The 22452-nt window shown below is 46.6% G+C and overlaps 2 protein-coding genes across 9 annotated transcripts in view; one reads left to right on the forward strand and one right to left on the reverse strand.

The window, feature by feature from the left end:
- Positions 1-19898, reverse strand: part of SLC31A1 (solute carrier family 31 member 1) — a 58369-nt gene extending 38471 nt beyond the window's left edge. For 2 of the 3 annotated variants that reach the window (XM_077835533.1, XM_077835530.1), the window contains exon 1: positions 19791-19898. The gene's annotated coding sequence lies outside the window, so the exon portion shown is untranslated. Of the gene's footprint in view, positions 1-11739; positions 11864-19790 lie in introns of all 3 variants that reach the window. The other variant, XM_077835531.1, reaches the window with a different exon arrangement.
- Positions 19899-20033: 135 nt separating this feature from the next.
- The window catches only part of FKBP15 (FKBP prolyl isomerase family member 15), an 88188-nt gene continuing 85769 nt past the window's right edge, over positions 20034-22452 (forward strand). For 5 of the 6 annotated variants that reach the window (XM_077835522.1, XM_077835528.1, XM_077835524.1 and 2 more), the window contains exon 1: positions 20034-20166. In XM_077835522.1, coding sequence (XP_077691648.1) covers positions 20114-20166 — 53 coding nt within the window. In that variant the 5' untranslated portion in view covers positions 20034-20113. Of the gene's footprint in view, positions 20167-20430; positions 20805-22452 lie in introns of those variants that run through there. The other variant, XM_077835526.1, reaches the window with a different exon arrangement.

Here is a 22452-nt window from a genome sequence, read left to right on the forward strand (position 1 = left end):
CAAGCAGAGTGTCCCAAGGGTTGGTCTTGGGGCCGGTTTTGTTCAACATCTTTATTAATGATCTGGATGATGGGATGGATTGCACCCTCAGCAAATTTGCAGATTACACTAAAATGGGGGGAGAGGTAGATATCCTGGAGGGTAGGGATAGGATACAGAGGGACCTAGACAAATTAGAGGATTGGGCCAAAAGAAATCTGATGAGGTTCAACAAGGACAAGCGCAGAGTCCTGCACTTAGGATGGAAGAATCCAATGCACCGCTACAAGCTGGGGACCGACTGGCTAAGCAGCAGTTCTGCAGAAAAGGACCTGGGGAGTACAGTGGATGAGAAGCTGGATATGAGTCAGCAGTGTGCCCTTGTTGACAAGAAGGCCAACGGCATTTTGGGATGTATAAGTAGGGGCACTGCCAGGAGATTGAGGGAAGTGATTATTCCCCTCTATTCAGCCCTGGAGTACTGTGTCCAGTTTTAGGCCCTCCACTACAGAAAGGATGTGGACAAACTGGAGAGAGTCCAGCAGAGGGCAACAAAAATGATCATGGGGCTGGGGCACATGACTTATGAGGAGAGGCTGAGGGAACTGGGATTGTTTAGTCTGCAGAAGAGCGGGTGGGGGGGGAGATTTGATAACAGCTTTCAACTACCTGAAAGGGGGTTCCAAAGAGGATGGCTCTAGACTGTTCTCAGTGGTGGCAGATGACAGAACAAGGAGCAATGGTCTCAAGTTCCAGTGGGGGAGGTCTAGGTTGGGTATTAGGAAACACTATTTCACTAGGAGGGTGGGGAAGCACTGGAATGGGTTACCTAGGGAGGTGATGGAATCTCCTTCCTTAGAGGTTTTTAAGACCCGGCTTGATAAAGCCCTAGCTGGGATGATTTAGTTGGTGTTGGTCCTGCTTTGAGCAGAGGTTTGGACTAGATGACCTACTGAGGTCTCTTCCAATCCTAATCATCTTCTTCTATGAATGTGAGTGCTCACAAGACATATTCCATTATGGAAGATGGGTGCATCCCTGGCTATTAGCCAGGATGGTCAGGTATGCAACTCCATGCTCTGGGTGTGCCTAAACCTCTGACTACCAGAATGGGAATGGGAGGACATGGGATGGATCACTAGATAATTGTCCTGTTCCCTCTGAAGCCTCTGGCAGCAGCCACTGCCAGCAGACAGGATACTGGGTTAGATAGATCATTGGTCTGACCCAGTACGGCTGTTCTTATGTTATCAGATGCAAGCCACACTGCGAGAGTTTGAGAATCCCTGCTTAAGCTTTTTACACAGGAACCAATGTGGGGGAGGGGTGGAAGGGTTCCACTTTCAGCACTGCTACTGGTTTAGGCCCTGGAATACTCTTCAATTGGTATTCAAGCCAAACCCAGCACTAAAAGTCCTATCCGGCAAGTTACGCTAGGTGCCCTCAATCCCTCAGGGGACAGGTTCCTCAGAAAATGAATGGTTTCAGAGTAACAGCCGTGTTAGTCTGTATTCGCAAAAAGAAAAGGAGTACTTGTGGCACCTTAGAGACTAACCAAAATATTTGAGCATGAGCTTTCGTGAGCTACAGCTCACTTCATCGGATGCAACGATGAAGTGAGCTGTAGCTCACGAAAGCTCATGCTCAAATAAATTGGTTAGTCTCTAAGGTGCCACAAGTACTCCTTTTCTTTTTAGAAAATGAATGTTTACCTCATTCTCTATAGAGATACTGTACTTTGCATGTACATCAGAGCAGTTTCCTCTAACATTTTTGTCCTGCCTACAATCATTTAAAATTATTTCAGAATTTTTGACTATCTGAAAATAAATCAGAAATGTGACCCCGTAATAAATACTTGACCAGGGAATATTTTCATCACACTTTGAGAAACAATCTTAAGTGGCACCCAAAGAAGTTAAAATTCAGCCAATACATCCCCAAGATATCAGTGAGGAAAAAAACACTTCTCCACTTGCAGAAAACTTAAGGTGACTCATCACACCCTACCGCATACACTAGCTGGCCTTGCTCCCTAGCAAGATAACAATATAACCTAGCTCTTATACAGATGAGCAAGTCTTACACAGAGACCATAAAATAAGACAGAGGACACTAAATGTGATGACAACATTAGTTTATCAGTGACCACACTGAGCAGGAACCAAAGGCTGACAAACACAGAACCTCTCCACAAACTGACCCTTGGGGAATAGATGCAGGAATGGTTCTCTCTTAAGCGGTACATGAGAGAAGCTGGGGTCAAGATTTTCAGAAATTGAAGCCTAAAAATAAGCATCTAAACTGGGTACCTATATACATGACTTGCTATTTCATCCCCTTCTGAGATCAATGGGAGCTGTTGACTCCTCAGCACCTTTGAGAATCAGGCCACTTGGTTAGGAACCAAAATATAGATTTAGCCTCCTACTTTTTAAAATCTCAGCCTGGGGTTTCTTGCCATAGAAACCCTCCACAGAGGAACTCCGTGTAACTCACTTAGGGAGTTACCACGGAAAGATGCACCACCTATACTGCACGAAGCATCTGAAGGTCAATTCAAAACATTTTGAGAATATACAGAACACAAACGGCATCCTATAGGAGTCAATACTCCTTCTGAATTAAGTATTAGAAAACCACTCAATTCCTTGTTTACACATATTGGTCTAGATCAGTGGTTCTCAAACTAGGGCCGCTGCTTGTTCAGGGAAAGCCCCTGGCAGGCCAGGCCGGTTTGTTTACCTGCTGCGTCCGCAGGTTCAGCCAATCGCGGCTCCCACTGGCCGCGGTTTGCCGCTCCAGGCCAATGGGGGCTATGAGAAGGGCGGCCAGCACATCCTTCGGCCCGCGCCGCTTCCCGCAGAACCCATTGGCCTTGAGCGGTGAACCGCAGCCAGTGGGAGCCGCGATTGGCCGAACCTGTGGACACGGCAGGTAAACAAACCAGCCTGGCCAGCCAGGGGCTTTCCCTGAACAAGCAGCGGCCCTAGTTTGAGAACCACTGGTCTAGATGGTTCATATAAAATTCTATCTATCCCTGTGATTTCATATTTAACCATTTCAAACCATATTTCAAACATAAGCTCCCAAGCTGCTTTTTAGCATAGTATCCAAGGACTAACTGGCTCATAGTCTCCTTTCCTTTTTGGCATGCATATGATGAAGTGGGCTGTAGCTCACGAAAGCTTATGCTCAAATAAATTTGTTAGTCTCTAAGGTGCCACAAGTACTCATTTTCTTTTTGTGGATACAGACTAACACGGCTGCTACTCTGAAACCTTGCCTTGTTGTATTTCATAGAATCATAGAATATCAGGGTTGGAAGGGACCTCAGGAGGTCATCTAGTCCAACCCCCTGCTCAAAGCAGGGCCAATCACCAACTAAATCATCCCAGCCAGGGCTTTGTCAAGCCTGACCTTAGAAATATCTAAGGAAGGAGATTCCACCACCTCTCTAGTTAACGCATTCACCACCCTCCTAGTGAAAAAGTTTTTCCTAATATCCAACCTAAATCTCCCCCACTGCAACTTGAGACCATTACTCCTTGTTCTGTCATCAGCTACCACTGAGAACAGTCTAGATCCATCCTCTTTGGAACCCCCTTTCAGGTAGTTGAAAGCGGCTATCAAATCCCCCCTCATTCTTCTCTTCCGCAAACTAAACAATCCCAGTTCCCTCAGCCTCTCCTCATAAGTCATGTGTTCCAGTCCCCTAATCATTTTTGTTGCCCTCCGCTGGACTCTTTCCAATTTTTCCACATCCTTCTTGTAGTGTGGGGCCCAAAACTGGACATAGTACTCCAGATGAGGCCTCATCAATGCCAAATAGAGGGGAATGATCACATCCCTCGATCTGCTGGCAATGCTCCTACTTATACATCCCAAAATGCCATTAGCCACCTTGGCAACAAGGGCACACTGTTGACTCATATCCAGCTTCTTGTCCACTGTAACCCCTAGGTCCTTTTCTGCAGAACTGCTGCCGAGCCATTCGGTCCCTAGTCTGTAGCGGTGCATGGAATTCTTCTGTCCTAAGTGCAGGACTCTGCACTTGTCCTTGTTGAACTTCATCAGATTTCTTTTGGCCCAATCCCCTAATTTGTCTAGGGCCCTCTGTATCCTATCTACCTCTCCTCCCAGTTTAGTGTCATCTGCAAACACCATCCTCCAGATCATTTATGAAAATATTGAACAAAACCGGCCCGAGGACCGACCCTTGGGGCACTCCACTTGATACCGGCTGCCAACTAGACATGGAGCCATTTCCCTTAATCTAAAGTAAACAAAAGAAGATAATAAGCCATACGACTGTACTTTGCTCCTTCACTTTATCTCTTAATGTCTATTTAGCAAATGTTTCACAGGTGAGCTTCAGTTCATTGAGATTGGGGTGCAGCTCCTGTACTGACTACACAACTGTGACTTCTGGGGATTACCCATGCACGTAAGGGGTTTTGTCACCACCCACCCTCTAAACTTTGGGGTGCCTTAATGCTATGCTACTGTGGTTCAGCTCTCTGACACCAGTAGCCTGCCCATAAGCACAAGGTCTCCCACTAGCTTCCACCAGCCTTGTTACTCCTTGAAGGGTTACAACCAACAGCTGTTCTGGTCCCAAGTCTCCCCAAAATCTACCCACCCAGATTCTTAATTACCAGACAACTCTGACTGTTCCTCTTAGGTTAGTCACCCGGGAAGGCATGAAACCTCTCCACCCCACCCCCACCAGTTATCAGTTCACTTTGGTGCACACACTCCACACAGTTTACACAACAGAGACCCACTTGGAGTATTTAATAGAAAAACCACGGATTCAAAGATGAAATAGTAAGGGAGGACATACGTATACAAGTTACACAGAAAATAAACAAAGACCCAACCCCGGCTTTGACACCTCTACGTTCGATAAATTCTAGGGCTGTCAAGTGATTAAAAAAATTAATTGCGATTAATCGTGCGATTAATCATGCTGTTAAATAATAAAATACTGTTTAAATATTTTGGATGTTTTCTACATTTTCAAATATATTGATTTCAATTACAACACAGAATAAAAAGTGTACAGTGCTCACTTTATATTTATTTTTGATTACAAGTATTTGCACTGTAAAAAAAAAAATACTATTTTTCAATTCACCTAATACAAGTACTGAAGTGCAATCACTTCATCATGAAAGTTGAACTTATAAATGTAGAATTATGTACAAAAAAAACTGCATTCAAAAATAAAACAATTGTGACAGGGTCGGGCCAGATGGCTATAGGAGAGTAATAGAAGGCAGATATATTAGCCCCAGGTTAAGTAGGTCCCTTTTCCCTGGGTAAGGTAACAGGGAAGGTTCTAGAACAATCAGGAACCTTCTGGAGACCATTAAGACAGGCTGATTAGAACACCTGCAGCCAATCAAGAAGCTGCTAGAATCAATTGAGGCAGGCTAATCAGGGCACCTGGGTTTTTAAAAGGGAGCTCACTTCAGTTTGTGGTGTGCGTGTGAGGATCTGGGAGCAAGAGGCACTAGGAGCTGAGAGTGAGAACGCGGACTGTTGAAGGACTGAGGTGTACAAGCATTATCAGACACCAGGAGACAAAGTACAACAAGGAAATAGTTTCCATTTATTCATCCAGGAATGGGTGAGAGCCAGGATGACACCCTGGGAGCACTTCCCCATCATCCAGTGCATTTGAGAGTACCAAAACCATTAAGATATTTTTGCCTTTATGGAGTCAAAAACCTATCCCTCAAAAAACTACCATCTTTGTCAACTCACCAAGACAGCAGTTTTCTCCTCTGTGGGGATTGGGAGGGTGGGAAGGGAGATGAGAGAAGATGACAAACAAAATCCTCTGGAAGTGATAATGCCTTTAAAGGGTATTTTAGGTGGGCAAGACAACTTGATCATTCTTACAGATCACTTTTAGGGCTTGGCAAACACAGCACTGGATAGGGAACAATCAGGGACCAACAGAGCAGTTTGCTCCGTGGTCTAAATGAGGACTATCCAGCACATAAAACACCCTATTTCCTTCACCTCCTAAGGTTTGCAACACCCCCATACACCCTCCAAAGGAAGCCAGAGTCACAGCCAGAGAAGCTGTGCTGGGTACTTACTTTCCCAGAGCCAGTTTTCCCATCCACTGTCTCCAGGAGACCTGTCTTCCCCAATACAGCAATCCTTAGATGGATCAAAGTTTTTAAAAGGGCAATTTCACATAATGCTGACAAGCAGAACCCAGATCCATTATCTCTACCTTGTGACTAATTATTAACTACTACTCAGATTTAACTAATACCTTTTCCTACTCCCAGCGCTTTTACTGCTATCTTAGTCCTTTTGTTGCCAAACCCCCAGCCTATCCGAAATCAGGTCCATTTAGTCCTAGTAACTTCAGAGAGACTGAGTCACTCTTGGCATACTGGGGGAGGGAGGGTTGGGGGAGGGTGTGGATCATGGTAGCGGCTGGAGGCAAGAAGGATTCAGCACCATTCCATCCGGAGTCAAATAATCCGTCCTCCAAAACACTGATGTTTTCAATTAAACAAAGCCAAAGACTTTGTACTGTGTAAGACACGTAGTTATAACTGGTCCGGCAACAGCTCTGGGGAGGCAGCCTGCTGCAAGCCTAGCTGGCCGCATAAGAGCAGAATCTACATGGGCAATGAGGGGGCTGGGTGGCTGAAGTGAGGCTTCCCTTTCCCCATGGGGTATCTATCACCTCTCTTACAGGTGGATACTATGCTTCCAGAAGCAGCACAGTTCATAGTTTCTTCCCAGCTGGCTGAACGAGGACATCATAGTTCAGGCTTTTAAAATACAATAAGGGGCTGAGGCAAAGCAGGGGGCTGGCCTGTGGGGTGACTGGAGAGGAATGGTCACAACCTAGGGACTCCATTTTCCCCTCTACTTGTAGACGTGGTTGGCACTGAGGCAGGGAGCACAGAAGAGAGGGAGTAGGCAGCACATATGCAGCATGCTCCCATGCGCAAGTGCCAGGGAGAGCCCCTGTGTGGAGCATGATCTCCCAACAGGTTCCCAACTGGAAACCCTGTGGGACATAATGGTGCTTCTTACACTGTGAAATCCCCACCCTCCAGCACATCTATCTCTCCCCACATTTTAGTGTAATCTGCGAACGTCCTGAGGGTGCAATCCATTCCATCATCCAGATCATTAATAAAGACGTTGAACAAAACCTGAGGCACTCCGCTTGATACCGGCTGCCAACTAGACATTGAGCCGTTGATCACAACCTGTTGAGTCCAACGATCTAGCCAGCTTTCTATCCACCTTATAGTACATTTATCCAATCCATAATTCTTTAACTTGCTTTAAGAATACTGTGGGAGACCATAACAAAAGCTTTGCTAAAGTCAAGGTATATCATGTTCACCACTTTCCCCATATCCACAGAACCAATTATCTCATCATAGAAGGCAATCAGGTTGGTCAGGCACGACTTGCCCTTGGTGAATCCATGTTGATTGTTCGTGATCACCTTCCTCTCCTCCAAGTGCTTCAAAATGGATTCCTTGAGGACCTGCTCAATGATTTTGCCAGGGACTGAGGTGAGGCTCACAGCTCTATAGTTCTTTGGGTTCTCCTCCTTCCTTTTTTTAAAAACCACGAACACCATATTTGCCTTTTTCCAGTCATCCGGGACCTCCCACAACTACCATGAGTTTTCAGAGATAATGGCTAATTGCTCTGCAATCACATCAGCCAAGTCCCTCAGCACCCTCGAATGCATTAGATCTGGACCCATGGACTTGTGCACGTCCAGCTTTTCTAAATAGTCCTTAACCTGTTCTTTCACCACTGAGGGCTGCTCACCTCCTCCCCATACTGTGCTGCCCAGTGCAGCAGTCTAGGAGCTGACCTAGTCTGTGAAGACCGAGGCAAAAAAAGCATTGAGTACTTCAGCTTTTTCCACATCATCTGTCACTAGGTTGCCTCCCCCATTCAGTAAGGGTGCAACACTTTCCCTGACCTTCTTGTTACTAACACCTGTAGAAACCGTTCTTGTTACCCTTCACATCCCTGCAAGAACCTAAAGTTCGAGAAACATTTCTCAGTTTCTCTAATGCTTATATTTTAAATTTTACATTCTAGACATTTGTTTCCACCTTTCCTTATGCTATTTTTGGAATCCTTCTTCTCACCTTAAAAGCATCTAACTCATCCCCTCCAATTTCTGGCATTCCTCCTCTCACATCTGAATTCGCTGTAGCCTAGCCTCATTTGCAGACTGCACTAATTCTTCTTGCAATGAGAGCAAACTAAATCTGGAACCCAACGTTATATTAATAGACTTTTCACACTGTGCGAGAACAGTCTTCTAGATTCCACTGCAGGAACACAAAACATGTTGTAGGTTCTTACCAAATTTTTGTTAAAAATATTCCTACAAAAACTGTGCATAAAATCCAGCTTTTAGGAGATATTGCCAAGATAGGTACAGAACTCAGAAGTCACTATAAACAGTCCCTTGGTTTAGCCCTTATGGGTATATCTACACTGCAATTAAAAATCCACGGTTGGCCCATGCCAGCTGACTCAGGGTCTCAGGCTATGGGGCTGTCTGATTGCAGTGTAAACATTCTGGCTCAGACTGGAACCCATGCTCTAGGACGCAGTAAGGAGGGAGGATCGCAAAGCTCAAGCTGCAGCCTGAGCCTAAACATCTACACAGTAATATTCCTGGGGGAATTCTGCACCAAAAAATGTAAAATTCTGTACACGATATTTTAAAATTCTGCATATTTTATTAATCAAAAAACCATAATATAATCACACCAGTTTCAATTATTGTGGTAATTTATTTCAAAATACCTGTCAGCAAGTATGTCTGTAATAAACCAGACAAAAAACTAAGATCCAAGAAATATTTTTAACAAATAGATTCCTTCCTACTCATATTAATACAGAACTTTGAATAATAATAATTCATTTAAACTACAATACAGAATTGTATTTCCCACCCCCCGCATAAGCAGCGAGAAGGCTTGGGGGAGTCAGAGGTAATGGAGGAGCGGAGGGAGAGGGAAGTAATTGCTCGGAAGCAGCCTGAGAGTGAACCTGGAGGGTTGTTGGGTGTGGCTAGGAGAAGTATGGAACAGATTTTTTTGGACGGGAGAGACGGGATTGTTAGTGAGTTGGAGAGCATCCCCCATGCAGACCCTGGCTGATCTGTAGCCTCTCCCACTCAGTCAGACACATCTGCCCCTGTCCCTGTGTATCCCTGCACTCTCCTTTCCCCATCCCTATGTGACCCTGCACCACCATTCCCATTCAGTCCCTGGCTCAATACTATCACCCCATTAGCTCCTGTGCCCCCACCCCAGTCTGCCCCACCTCCCACTAGCCCTTCTGAACTCCAGTGTGTGTGACTCCCCAGCAGCCCCATGTGCTCCACGCTGTCCGTCCCCCCCATATCCTATGCGTCCCCACCTGGCTGTGCAGGCAGGGTGCTGTGAGGACTGCAGTCACTGCCCCCTCCCTATCAATGGCTGTCTACCCTCTGTTCTGATGCCACAGCAGCCCCTGGTGGGCAAAAGGTGTAATTGCAACTGGTAGAATCTATTTTCTCTGGTGGGAAGGAGGGGAATTCTGCAGGGGACACGAATTCTGCACGTGCATGGTGATACAAAATTACCCTAGGATTAAATTAAACAGCCCGTTAGACCGAGCCCTGAATCAGCCAGCATGGGCCAGCCATGTAGACTAGCATGCTTATATTGTGGTACTTTGACTAATAAAATATGCAGAATTTTTAAAATATTGTGCACAGAATTCCCCCAGGAGTACTATTTGTTGGGGCAAGGGGAGGAGAGATATCTGCTTGTTCCAAACATCTTTGTGTTTATCACACGAATGATCATTTTACCCTAGGTTTGCGCAGAAAGGTGGTAACAGCCAGCTATGTGAAATACGCAGATATGGAGGCAGTGAACACTTAGAGGTAGAGTTTGCACATCAATTCCAGTGTCCCCTTAGTATTCTTCTATTAAATTAAAGTCTAATTTAAACCTCATAAAGAGTTTCAGAAGATAATGCACCACAAAGAGGATTACAGGGATGCTAATATGGCTTAAAAGATACTGTGACAAAGTTCCTCCTCTACCTTGGTGGGTCCTGCACTTATTGGCAGATTTGCTCACCTCAGAGATTCATGGCAGCCCTCTGTTTGGCCACTTTTGTAGCTCAAATCTGCTGTTTTACTCAGATAACATTATCACTGGCCAACATGGGGAAAAGGAAGGAGAACAATCCCCACAGTCTCTGCTGGTCCACCTAGTGGGTTGGGGGACAGGCCAGGGACCTTCCCCTCTGGTGGGACCCACAGTGCAGGTCCTGTACAGGTCCTCCTCCTGTATCCAATAGGGGAATGGGGGGAACCCGGGCCCGCCCTCTACTCTGGGTTCCAGCCCAGGGCCCTGTGGATCACAGCTGTCTACAGTGTTTCGTGTAACACCTGTGTGACAGCTACAACTCCCTGGGCTACTTCCCCATGGCCTCCTCCCAACACCTTCTGTATCCTCACCACAGGACCTTCCTCCTGATGCCAGATTGCGTTTGTACTCCTCAGTCCTCCAGCAGCATGCCCTCTCACTCTCAGCTCCTTGTGTGCCCCTCACTGACTGAAGTGAGGTCCTTTTTAAACCAGGTGCCCTGATTAGCCTGCCTTAATTGATTCTAGCAGCTTGTTAATTGACTCTAGGTGTCCTAATTAGCCTGTCTGTCTTAATTGGTTCCAGCAAGTTCCTGATTGTTCTGGAACTGCTCCATTACCTTACCCAGGGGAAAGGGACCTGCTTAACCTGGGGCTACTATATCTGCCTTCTATCACTCTCCTGTAGCCATCTGGCCCGACCCTGTCACAATACATACATAATTTTTAATGAAAAAATAATTGTTATGGCTTCTCAGTTGCCTCTGAGCCCGAAGTAAATTAAAGTCAAATTGTTTCAAAGTGAATGTAATAAATGCTTCTGAATAGACTTTAATTCCCCTCAAGGTGCCACATTATAGTGCTCCCATAAATTTAATTGTTTGGGGATTATTCATCTCAGAGAAAGCATGGCAAAATAGTTATACCATGGGACTGCAGCATGAACCTGAATGTGTCACTTACCCCCTTTTTACAGATAGGCTAATACTTGTGTGTGCTGACTTTCAAAGTTCATGAAGTGTTTTAATCCTCAAATGAAAGGTGCCCTAGGAGGACATGCATTATTAGTAGTACTAAAGATGCTGTGCTTTATCTCCTTACATTGCTTCATAAATATCTCATATACAAAAGAAATTGGATAGAAAGGGTAAGATTTCCAAAAGCATCTAAGTAACTTAGGAGCCTGAATCCTATTTTCAAAAGTGACTGAGTTAGACTTGTGAAGAGGTGTGGTTTCTGATTGACAGCGCTGTTCCAGAAAAAGCCCCTACTGTAGACACACTTAAACTGGCAAAACTGTGTCTTTGTTCATATAGCTTATTTTGCTTGGGCAGGGGAGGGGGGAGCAGGAGGAAGCCATTGGAATAAACTATACGGGCAAAAGCACAATTTTGCCAGGATAAGCTGCATTCACACTAGCAGCACTTTGCCAGTATAAAAACAACAAGGAGTCCGGTGGCACCTTAAAGCCAAACAGATTTATTTGAGCATAAGCTTTTGTGGGTAAAAAACCCACTTCTTCAGATGCATGGAGTGAAAATTACAGACGCAGACATAAATATACTGGCACATGAAGAGAAGGGAGTTACCTCACAAGTGGAGAACCAGTGTTGACAGGGCCAATTCGATCAGGGTGGATGTGGTCCACTCCCATCAATAGATGAGGAGGTGTCAATTCCAGAAGAGACAAAGCTCTGGTCCACTTCCTGGACACTACAGTGCAAATAAGTGATGGTCACATAAACACCACCCTATACCAGAAACCTACTGACTGCTATACATGCCTCCAGCTTCCATCCAGGACACATTGCACAATCCATTGTCTACAGCCAACCCCTAAAATACAACTGAATTTGCTCCAATCCCTCAGACAGAGACAAACACCTACAAGAGCTTTATCAAGCATTCTTAAAACTACAGTACCCACCTGGGGAAATAAGGAAACAGATTGACAGAGCGAGACGGGTACCTAGAAATCACCTACTACAGGACAGGCCCCACAAGGAAAACAACAGAACACCACCGGCCATTACATACAGCCCCCAGCTAAAACCTCTCCAGCACACCATCAACGATCTACAACCTATCCTGGAAAATGATCCCTCACTCTCCCAGATCTTGGGAGACAGGCCAGACCTCTCTTGCAGACAGCCCCCCAACCTGAAGCAAATACTCACCAGCAACTACACACCACACCACAGAAACACTAACCCAGGAAACAATCCCTGTAGCAAACCTCGTTGCCTACTCTGTCCCCATATCTACCCTAGCGACACCATCAGAGGACCCAAACACATCAGCCACGCCATCAGAGGCTCAATCACCTGCACGTCTACTAATGTTATATATGCCATCATGTGCCAGCAATGCCCCTCTGCCATGTACATTGGCCAAACCGGACAGTCCCTACGTAAAAGAATAAATGGACACAAATCGGATATCAGGAATGGTAACGTACAAAAGCCAGTGGGAGAACACTTCAATCTTCCTGGACATTCTATAACAGATTTGAAAGTAGCTATACTTGAACAAAAAAGCTTCAGAAACAGACTTCAAAGAGAAACTGCAGAACTAAAATTCATTTACAAATTTAACACCATTAATTTGGGCTTGAATAGGGACTAGGAGTAGCTGGCTCATTACAGAAGCAGTTTTGCCTGTCCTGGAATTACACCTCCACATTTATTGTTGGGAGTGGACTACATCCACCCTGATCAAATTGGCCCTGTCAACACTGGTTATCCACTTGTGAGGTAACTCCCTTCTCTTCACGTGTCAGTATGTCTGCGTCTGTAATTTTCACTCCATGCATCTGAAGAAGTGGGGTTTTTACCCACGAAAGCTTATGCTCAAATAAATCTGTTAGTCTTTAAAGGTGCCTCCGGACTCCTTGTTGTTTTTGCGGATATAGACTAACATGGCTACCCCCTGATACTTTGCCAGTATAGTACACCAGTACAGGTATACCCAGAAGCACGCTCCTAGTGTAGGCATGGTCTCAGTTTCACTTAGCTTAAGAGGCTTCACTGCAAAAAAGGTGTGTTTTTACTAACTCTATATAGAATCCTAGCAGAGACAAGACTCTAGTTTTTACCTCAATACAGCTGGGTGGGGTAGGGGATACAGTATTGACCTTCACTTGCCACATCAAAATAAAATCTGCCTGTTGCCTTTTCTCCACTAGGATTTTTCATTGAGGTAGGGGTTGTGGTATGTGTTTTGTTTGCAGTGAAGATACAGCTTTTATTTATGTCTGTAAAAGATTCAAATGCAATATTCTCCACGGAAACCAGATTACCACTCAACATTTCCCCCTGCCCCTATCCCATAGGAACCTACAATTACACTGGCCTACTGTCTGGATCTTCTTTATTTCTAGTTCTGGATCACTAAAAAAAAACAAAACACCCATCTAATCCAATGTCAGTTCAGGCCCACTCATTTGAGGATTACAAAGGATGAATATAAACAAACAACAGAAGTATGTAGGGACAAAATTAGAAAAACCAAGGCACAAAACGAGATCAAACTAGCTACGGACATAAAAGGAAACAAGAAAACATTCTACAAATACATTAGAAACAAGAGGAAGACCAAGGACAGAGTAGGCCCGTTACTCAATGAGGGGGGAAAGACAATAACAGAAAATGTGGAAATGGCAGACATAGAATCATAGAATATCAGGGTTGGAAGGGACCTCAGGAGGTCATCTAGTCCAACCCCCGGCTCAAAGCAGGACCAATCCCCAATTAAATCATCCCAGCCAGGGCTTTGTCAAGCCTGACCTTAAAAACTTCTAAGGAAGAAGATTCTACCACCTCCCTAGGTAATGCATTCCAGTGTTTCACCACTCTCCTAGTGAAAAAGTTTTTCCTAATATCCAACCTAAACCTCCCCCACTGCAACTTGAGACCATTACTCCTTGTCCTGTCCTCTTCCACCACTGAGAATAGTCTAGAACCATCCTCTCTGGAACCACCTCTCAGGTAGTTGAAAGCAGCTATCAAATCCCCCCTCATTCTTCTCTTCTGCAGACTAAACAATCCCAGTTCCCTCAGCCTCTCCTCAGAAGTCATGTGTTCCAGACCCCTAATCATTTTTGTTGCCCTTCGCTGGACTCTCTCCAATTTATCCATATCCGTCTGGTAGCGTGGGGCCCAAAACTGGATATAGTACTCCAGATGAGGCCTCACCAACGTCAAATAGAGGGGGACGATCACGTCCCTCGATCTGCTCGCTATGCCCCTACTTATACATCCCAAAATGCCATTGGCCTTCTTGGCAACAAGGGCACACTGCTGACTCATATCCAGCTTCTCGTCCACTGTCACCCCTAGGTCCTTTTCCACAGAACTGCTGCCTAGCCATTCGGTCCCTAGTCTGTAGCTGTGCATTGGGTTCTTCCATCCTAAGTGCAGCACCCTGCACTTATCCTTATTGAACCTCATCAGATTTCTTTTGGCCCAATCCTCCAATTTGGCTAGGGCCCTCTGTATCCTATCCCTGCCCTCCAGCGTATCCACCACTCCTCCCAGTTTAGTATCATCCGCAAATTTGCTGAGAGTGCAATCTACACCATCCTCCAGATCATTAATGAAGATATTGAACAAAACCGGCCCCAGGACCGACCCCTGGGGCACTCCGTTTGATACCGGCTGCCAACTAGACATGGAGCCATTGATCACTACCCGTTGAGCCCGACAATCTAGCCAACTTTCTACCCACCTTATAGTGCATTCATCCAGCCCATACTTCTTTAACTTGCTGACAAGAATACTGTGGGAGACAGTGTCAAAAGCTTTGCTAAAGTCAAGAAACAATACATCCACTGCTTTCCCTTCATCCACAGAACCAGTAATCTCATCATAGAAGGCGATTAGATTAGTCAGGCATGACCTTCCCTTGGTGAATCCATGCTGACTGTTCCTGATCACTTTCCTCTCATGTAAGTGCTTCAGGATTGATTCTTTGAAGACCTGCTCCATGATTGTTCCGGGGACTGAGGTGAGGCTGACTGGCCTGTAGTTCCCAGGATCCTCCTTCTTCCCTTTTTTAAAGATTGGCACTACATTAGCCTTTTTCCAGTCATCCGGGACTTCCCCCGTTCGCCACGAGTTTTCAAAGATAATGGCCAATGGCTCTGCAATCACAGCCGCCAATTCCTTTAGCACTCTCGGATGCAACTCGTCCGGCCCCATGGGACTTGTGCACGTCCAGCTTTTCTAAATAGTCCCTATCCACCTCTTTCTCCACAGAGGGCTGGCCATCTATTCCCCATGTTGTGATGCCCAGCGCAGCAGTCTGGGAGCTGACCTTGTTAGTGAAGACAGAGGCAAAAAAAGCATTGAGTACATTAGCTTTTTCCACATCCTCTGTCACTAGGTTGCCTCCCTCATTCATTAAGGGGCCCACACATGCTTAATGACTTTTTGTTTTGGTTTTCACCAAGACGACTGGTGGTGATTGGACATCTAACACAGTGAATACCAGTGAAAATGAGGTAGGATCAGAGTCTAAAATAGGGAAACAACAAGTCAAAAATTACTTAGACAAGTTAGATGACTTCAGATTACCAGGGCCTGATGAAATGCATCCTAGAGTACTCAAGGAGCTGACTGAGGAGATATCTGAGCCATTAGCAATTATCTTTGAAAAGTCATGGAAGACGGGAGACATTCCAGAAGACTGGAAAAGGGCAAATATAGTGCCCATCTATAAAAAGGAAAATAAGGAAAACCTGGGAAATTACAGACCAGTTAGCTTAACTTCTGTTCCCGGAAAGATAATAGAGCAAATAATTAAGCAATCAATTTGCAAACACCTAGAAGATAATAAAGTGATAAATAACAGTCAGCATGGATTTGTCAAGAACAAATCATATCAAACCAACCTGATAACTTTCTTTGACAGGGTAACAAGCCTTGTGGATGGGGAGAAGCGGTAAATGTGGTATATCTTGACTTTAGTAAGGCTTTTGATACTGTCTCCCATGACCCTCTCATAAACAAACTAGGGAAATACAACCTAGATGGAGCTACTATAAGATGGGTGCATAACTAGTTGGAAAATTGTTCCCAGAAAGTAGTTATCAGTGGTTCACAGTCATGCTGGAAAGGCATAACAAGTAGGGTCCCACAAGGATCGGGTCTGGTTCTATTCAATATCTTCATCAATGATTTAGATAATGGCATAGAGAGTACACTTAAAGTTTGTGGATGACACCAAGCTGGGAGGGATTGCAAGTGCTTTGAGGATAGGATTAAAATTCAAAATGCTCTGGAAAAACTGGAGAAGTGGTCTGAAGTAAATAGGATGAAATTCAATAAGGACAAATGCAAAGTACTCCACTTAGGAAGGAACAATCAGTTGCACACATATAAAATGGGAAATGACTGCCTAGGAAGGAGTACTGCGGAAAGGGATCTGGGGGTCATAGTGGATCACAAGCTAAATATGAGTCAACAGTGTAACACTGTTGCAAAAAAAAGCAAACATCATTTCGGAATGTATTAGCAGGAGTGTTGTAAGCAAGACACAAGAAGTAATTCTTCCACTCTACTCTGCGCTGATTAGGCCTCAACTGGAGTATTGTGTCCAATTCTGGGCACCACATTTCAGGAAAGATGTGGACAAATTGGAGAAAGTCCAGAGAAGAGCAACAAAAATGATTAAAGGTCTAGAAAACATGACCTATGAGGGGAGATTGAAAAAATTGGGTTTGTTTAGTTTGGAGAAGAGGAGACTGAGAGGGGACATGATAACAGTTTTCAAATACATAAAAGGTTGTTACAAGGAGGAGGGAGAAAAATTGTTCTTCTTAACCTCTGAGGATAGGACAAGAAGCAATGGGCTTAAATTGCAGCAAGGGCAGTTTACACTGGACATTAGGAAAAACTTCCTAATTGTCAGGGTGGTTAAGCACTGAAATAAATTGCCTAGGGAGGTGGTGGAATCTCCGCCACTGGGGATTTTTAAGAGCAGGTTGGACAAACACCTGTCTAGGATGGTGTAGATAATACTTAGTCCTACCTTGAGTGCAGTGGACTGGACTAGATGACCTCTCGAGCTCCCTTCCAGTTCTAGGATTCTGTGCTCTGATTTGATCATAAACTGCAAAGAGTAGAAACTAGAACTACTAGTATAAGGCATTTGACGCTAAGTCCAGCAGCTTACAAGTTATCAGGCCTTAGACTCACACTATTCTAATTTTTCTTATTAGTTTTCTTTCCCTCATACTTCAGATCCATTGCAATTTCAGTGTCACCTAAGCTCTGGTCTGCTACAGCTAAGAGCCAAGACTACAGCCACTTAAATGCAGACAGGAATCCCTGCTTTCCAAGGGTAAAAAAGCATTCTTTTCGGAGGCATGATCTGCTAAAATCATCATGAAAAGGCTTGGAACAAATTCCTTGCTGGCAGGACCAGTACAAACCTTTTCAGGACCAGTAAACTTTTCCAAGTATTGGCCATGAACAAGGTAGGAAAAATAGCAATTTTGTGTTCCATTTTCCTTGAAATATTTACTTTTGCAAAACTTCCTCATGGAGTTGTGCATTGCACAACACTTCCTGCACTCCAGGCCACTTCTCAGAAGCCAGACCAAGTCCAGAGCATGGAGGACTGTCTACATCTTTTATTACCTCGCCAACACAGCAAATTGTAGATTTACATGGTCACTGCTCAGATCCATAAGCAAAGCTGTAATGCCCCTTGCTTGGCAAAAACAATATTGTGCTCCTATAAACAGTAAAGTCTTGACATATTGTTGGTGCCTGACCCTCCTGCTGCACTTGCACCTCTACCACTGAAATAGTGAGAGTGTGTTAAAAATAGTATGTGGAGATTTTCTCATGGGCAGTTCTAGCTCTCCCCTTAGAAATCAATACTCTTGTAAAAACAATGAGGAGTCCTTGTGGCATCCGATGAAATGGGTTTTAGCCCACGAAAGCTTATGCCAAAATAAATTTGTTAGTCTCTAAGGTGCCACAAGTACCCCTCGGGTTTTTTCGCTGATACAGACTAACACAGCTACCACCCTGAAACCTGTCACAATACTCTTGTGTGAGGGAAGTAAACAGAACAGATCTGCTTAACAGCAACCTTCCCATCCACACCAGACTAACCCCATAGACTCACCAACCAGCACCATGCTCCTACCCACTCACCTCACCACAACTTTATGAGTTCAGGGATGTGCCCCTGGGTCAGAACCTGGTGCATCACTGCTACCTAACTCCTATTTCTTTGTGCACAGCGTAAGCAACAGTGGAACTTGGAGCACCTGAAGTCTCAGAATCATACCAGATTCCTTCAATTTGGGTTCTGCTCAGGCATCGTTCCATAGAGGGTTAAAGGACAGACAACTCAGCAGGAAGTGGAAGGTACTGGAACTCATGGCCCAGAATAGAAGCCAGGCCGGAGTCAGTCATTAAAGTAATTTAAAACAAAATTCTTTCTCCCCTCAACACACCCTCCCTACAGCTTTTTTCGCAGGGGGGTTGTGTTGAGAAATGCTAACCAAGTAGCCGGGTTCAAATCAGCAGCAGTCTAAGTGTTGTATAGTCAGAATTCAAGTACAAGGCACTTTACTCAGAAACCTTATAGCCATGCTACATCATGTGCTGTGATCATGCCAGAATTCATAAGCTAAGGAGGACTGGGACAGTCAATACGCAGACACGAAATCCTCAATGAAACCGTGCAGTGCTGCAAAAAGAAAAGGAGTCCTTGTGGCACCTTAGAGACTAACCAATTTATTTGAGCATGAGCTTTCGTGAGCTACAGCTCACTTCATCAGATGGTATACATCTGATGAAGTGAGCTGTAGCTCACGAAAGCTCATGCTCAAATAAATTGGTTAGTCTCTAAGGTGCCACAAGGACTCCTTTTCTTTTTGCGAATACAGACTAACACGGCTGTTACTCTGAAACCTGCAGTGCTGCAGAAACTGGTGCTGGTGGCTGAACTGGGGGGTACCCCTCCCGCTGAGTCTATATGGCCAAAGCCCCTGTGTGCGTCCAGTGAACACTGGTTATAAGAGGGGTCACTTTGGATGGGACGCCAGACCCAGGGCTTAATCAACAGAGGCGCATAGGAATATGGAGCAGTCTCTAGGTTCCTGGCCAAACTCCAAGTTCAGTTCGTTCAATCTGCCTCCCTAAACGCCCTCTACAGTGTCATTCTCTTCGGTTACTCTGCACTTTTATGTCCTGTCCTAAACTGCGGCCCAGGCTGGCAGGCAACGTTGAGCAGCCGCGGTGCCCCACGCCTGCCCCGGGGACGCGAACGCCCGGGGCCCCCAGCGGAACGTGCTCTCGGGGGGCGTCGTGCAACCGCGAGCTTCGGCTCCCCCGGAGACAACGGGGGCCAAACCCTCTGCCTCCAGCGCGGCTCGGACGTCAGGGAGCCGGGCCTCGCCGGCGGGCACGTCTCCCGCCCCAGGATCCGAGCCGCCCCGGCCGCGGCCCCGCCGCACGGAGCGCGAGCGGCAGAGGCGAAGGGCCCGGGCGAGCCGCTGGCAGCGCTGGGAACGGGACCCAGGCGTCCGGGCTCCGCTGCCGGCTCGGGCTGCAGGACCCCGGGCGGCCCCTGCAAGGGACCGGCCCCCGCGGCGGGCACAGGCCGCCACCGCGCCACTCACCGCTCCGGACCGGCCACCGACACGACACTCATCTGCCGCCCCGGACCACTCCAGGGCTGCAGACCCCGCCCCTCGGACGTGGCCTCGGAGCTGGGACCTGCCCTGGAAGGCGGGATGTCGCCCCATTGGGCAGCGCGATCCGCTCCCGGACGGGAGGGGCGCTATTGGTCCGTGAGGCAAAGGCCCGCCCCCAGGCCCAGCGGGAAAGCAGGCGAGGCCGCAGGCGCCGCCGCGCGACAGTTTTGCGACACAGGCGAGAGCCGTCTTGGCTGCTGCCCTGTTCGAGAGCACTCGGGCCGCCGAGACCGGCCGCCGGAGGCAGCATGTTCGGGGCCGCGGAGGAGGACGACGCGGACTTTCTGTCCCCTACGGGCGGGTGAGCGCCCCTGGCTGGGTCTGTCCAGCCCGCCCCCGCGCGGGGCGCCGGCAGTTCTCTCTGCCCGCTCGCGCTGGCTCCCGGGCTCGGCCCCGGCTCCCGGGCTCGGCCCCGACGGGCCTGCCTGAGGCGACCCGCGAGCCACCGGCCGAGGGGCTGCAGCTGCCCGCGCCCGGCACCCGCCGCACGGGGTCGCTCCAGTCACTCCCACACTCGCTTCCTGTCCCAAATCGCCGGGCGGAGCCGGGCCCTGCCGGGTCGTGAGGCCGGCCCTTCCCGCGACTGGCAGCGGGGCCGCGCCGGGCCGCCGCCTCCCTTCGCGCGTAGCCCTTGGCGACAGGCCCCGGGCTGGCCGCGCCGGGACAGCTCGGTGGCACAGCCGCCTCCGGCGTGGGGCTGCCGGCCGGGCCTCTGACCGCGGAGCTGCACCGAGGTCGTCCTGGCGCCCGCCGTAGTGTCGCAGCGTCCGCGCCGCGCGGGTAGCCCTTGGCGGGGAGCTGCCGCGCTCGCGTTGTCCTGTCGCTGCGGCTTCTAAAAGCAGCCCCTTGGCAACCTGAACCTGGGACCTCTGCGCTCTTTGCCTTCGTTCTGGCTGACTTGCTTTTCTGCTGTCAGTCTGAGTTGTTGGTGTAAGCCTGGTGGGTGGCCAGAAGACTCAAAATGTGTTTGTGGACTCTTGAAATTCGGGCAAAGGAAGGAGTGAATTTGGTGGCCATTTATTTTGACAACGTGCCTTGTCGGGAGGCGGAAATCCTTTTTCCAATGAAGTAATTTCTCTCAAAGCTTCACTCTCTAGTCCAGTGTCTATTACAAATACAATAATCTGGAGAGGGCAACAGTCTAGTTGAAATGACTAGTCTAGGCAGGCCATACATAAGTGTAAGCTTGATATAAATGGAATTGCAAAATGCACACTGCTGCAGTGCATTGAAATGGTAGGACACTTTTCATTAACTTCACTTGCATCCGATGAAGTGAGCTGTAGCTCACGAAAGCTTATGCTCAAATAAATTGGTTAATCTCTAAGGTGCCACAAGTACTCCTTTTCTTTTTGCGAATACAGACTAACACGGCTGTTACTCTGAAACCTGTCATTAACTTCACTGTAAATGTTTGACATAAGAGTAAAGTCTGTTCCTCTGTGTTTCCAAGGGCTGAACTAGATACTGGTATTCAGAGGAGTATTTTGAACAGTTGTCTTTCAACATTCCTGACTCTGGGGAAGGAAATGACAGCTCATGCTGGCTTTCATAAAGTTGTTTCGAATTGAAACTACAGCTAATCACATAACTTAGCAGAATTCTTGTTTAAATGGCTAATAAGTCCATAATGTTGACACTTTCCTTAAGTGATAAAGGAATGTATTTCAGCCTCATGTTTAAGGCTGCTTTTGTGTAGCATATTTTAAGAGCTTTCTAAGCAAAACATTCATCAGAATTGTATAGTTTCTAAAAACAGGATCTTGCCACTCAGAAGTTATATAGTCTTTTTTCAAATGATGTAGCTTAATAGTTCTAGTAGTTGCTCTGGGATCATTGATCTTTACTTGAAAAGGTCCATAACTTTTAACTATTGCTTCATGTTATGTATGCATTATATCCATCAGAACTAACTAAAAGTGGTAAAAGTAAACTCTGCAGGGAGAATTAGGGCTTTATATCTGAGTTCAGACTATTGTGAATTGCTGTTGCAAGGTTGTCATGAAATAAGAAACTACAGGTCAAATTTTGCAAATGGAAAAGTGTTCTTCAGAGAGAGAGTGTGTGTTAAATACAAGCTGCATTCTCGACCTGGATCACTATTAAATGTGGCCTTTCAGTAAGTGGGCTACAGAGGCAGCAAAGAGTGCATGCTGCCAAGCCTCATGCAGCAGCAGAACTTCTCTCCAAGCACTAACCAGGAGAAGGCAGCTCTGGTGCAGTCAGAGCAGTATCCTTCAAATACTCCTCCAGGGCAGACAGAACTATTGGAGAATATAATGTTGTGAAATACCTTCCTCATTTTAAATCCCATGCTAGGGAAATCTTGTTGGTACCTACAGTGACCTTTTGTGTTAGAGATGGGCAATGACCCAGAATAATTGTCAACTGAAAGGTAGAGAGACAAGGTAGCTTGGTTTGGCAGTGCCAGTGCTGGCCACTGGCTCCCAGTGGAAAATAATTGTCTTCCCCCTGAGGAGAAAATTATTAGAGGACCCTCCAAGGGCCTGTGACTTGGGTGACCTAAGAATGCCTGTGTGTGCAAGGTCACTTACAGTATGTCTGTGCTGCAGCTAGGAGCATGCCC

Source organism: Eretmochelys imbricata, chromosome 16 (genome assembly GCF_965152235.1).
Source record: "Eretmochelys imbricata isolate rEreImb1 chromosome 16, rEreImb1.hap1, whole genome shotgun sequence".
NCBI classification, from domain to species: domain Eukaryota; kingdom Metazoa; phylum Chordata; order Testudines; family Cheloniidae; genus Eretmochelys; species Eretmochelys imbricata.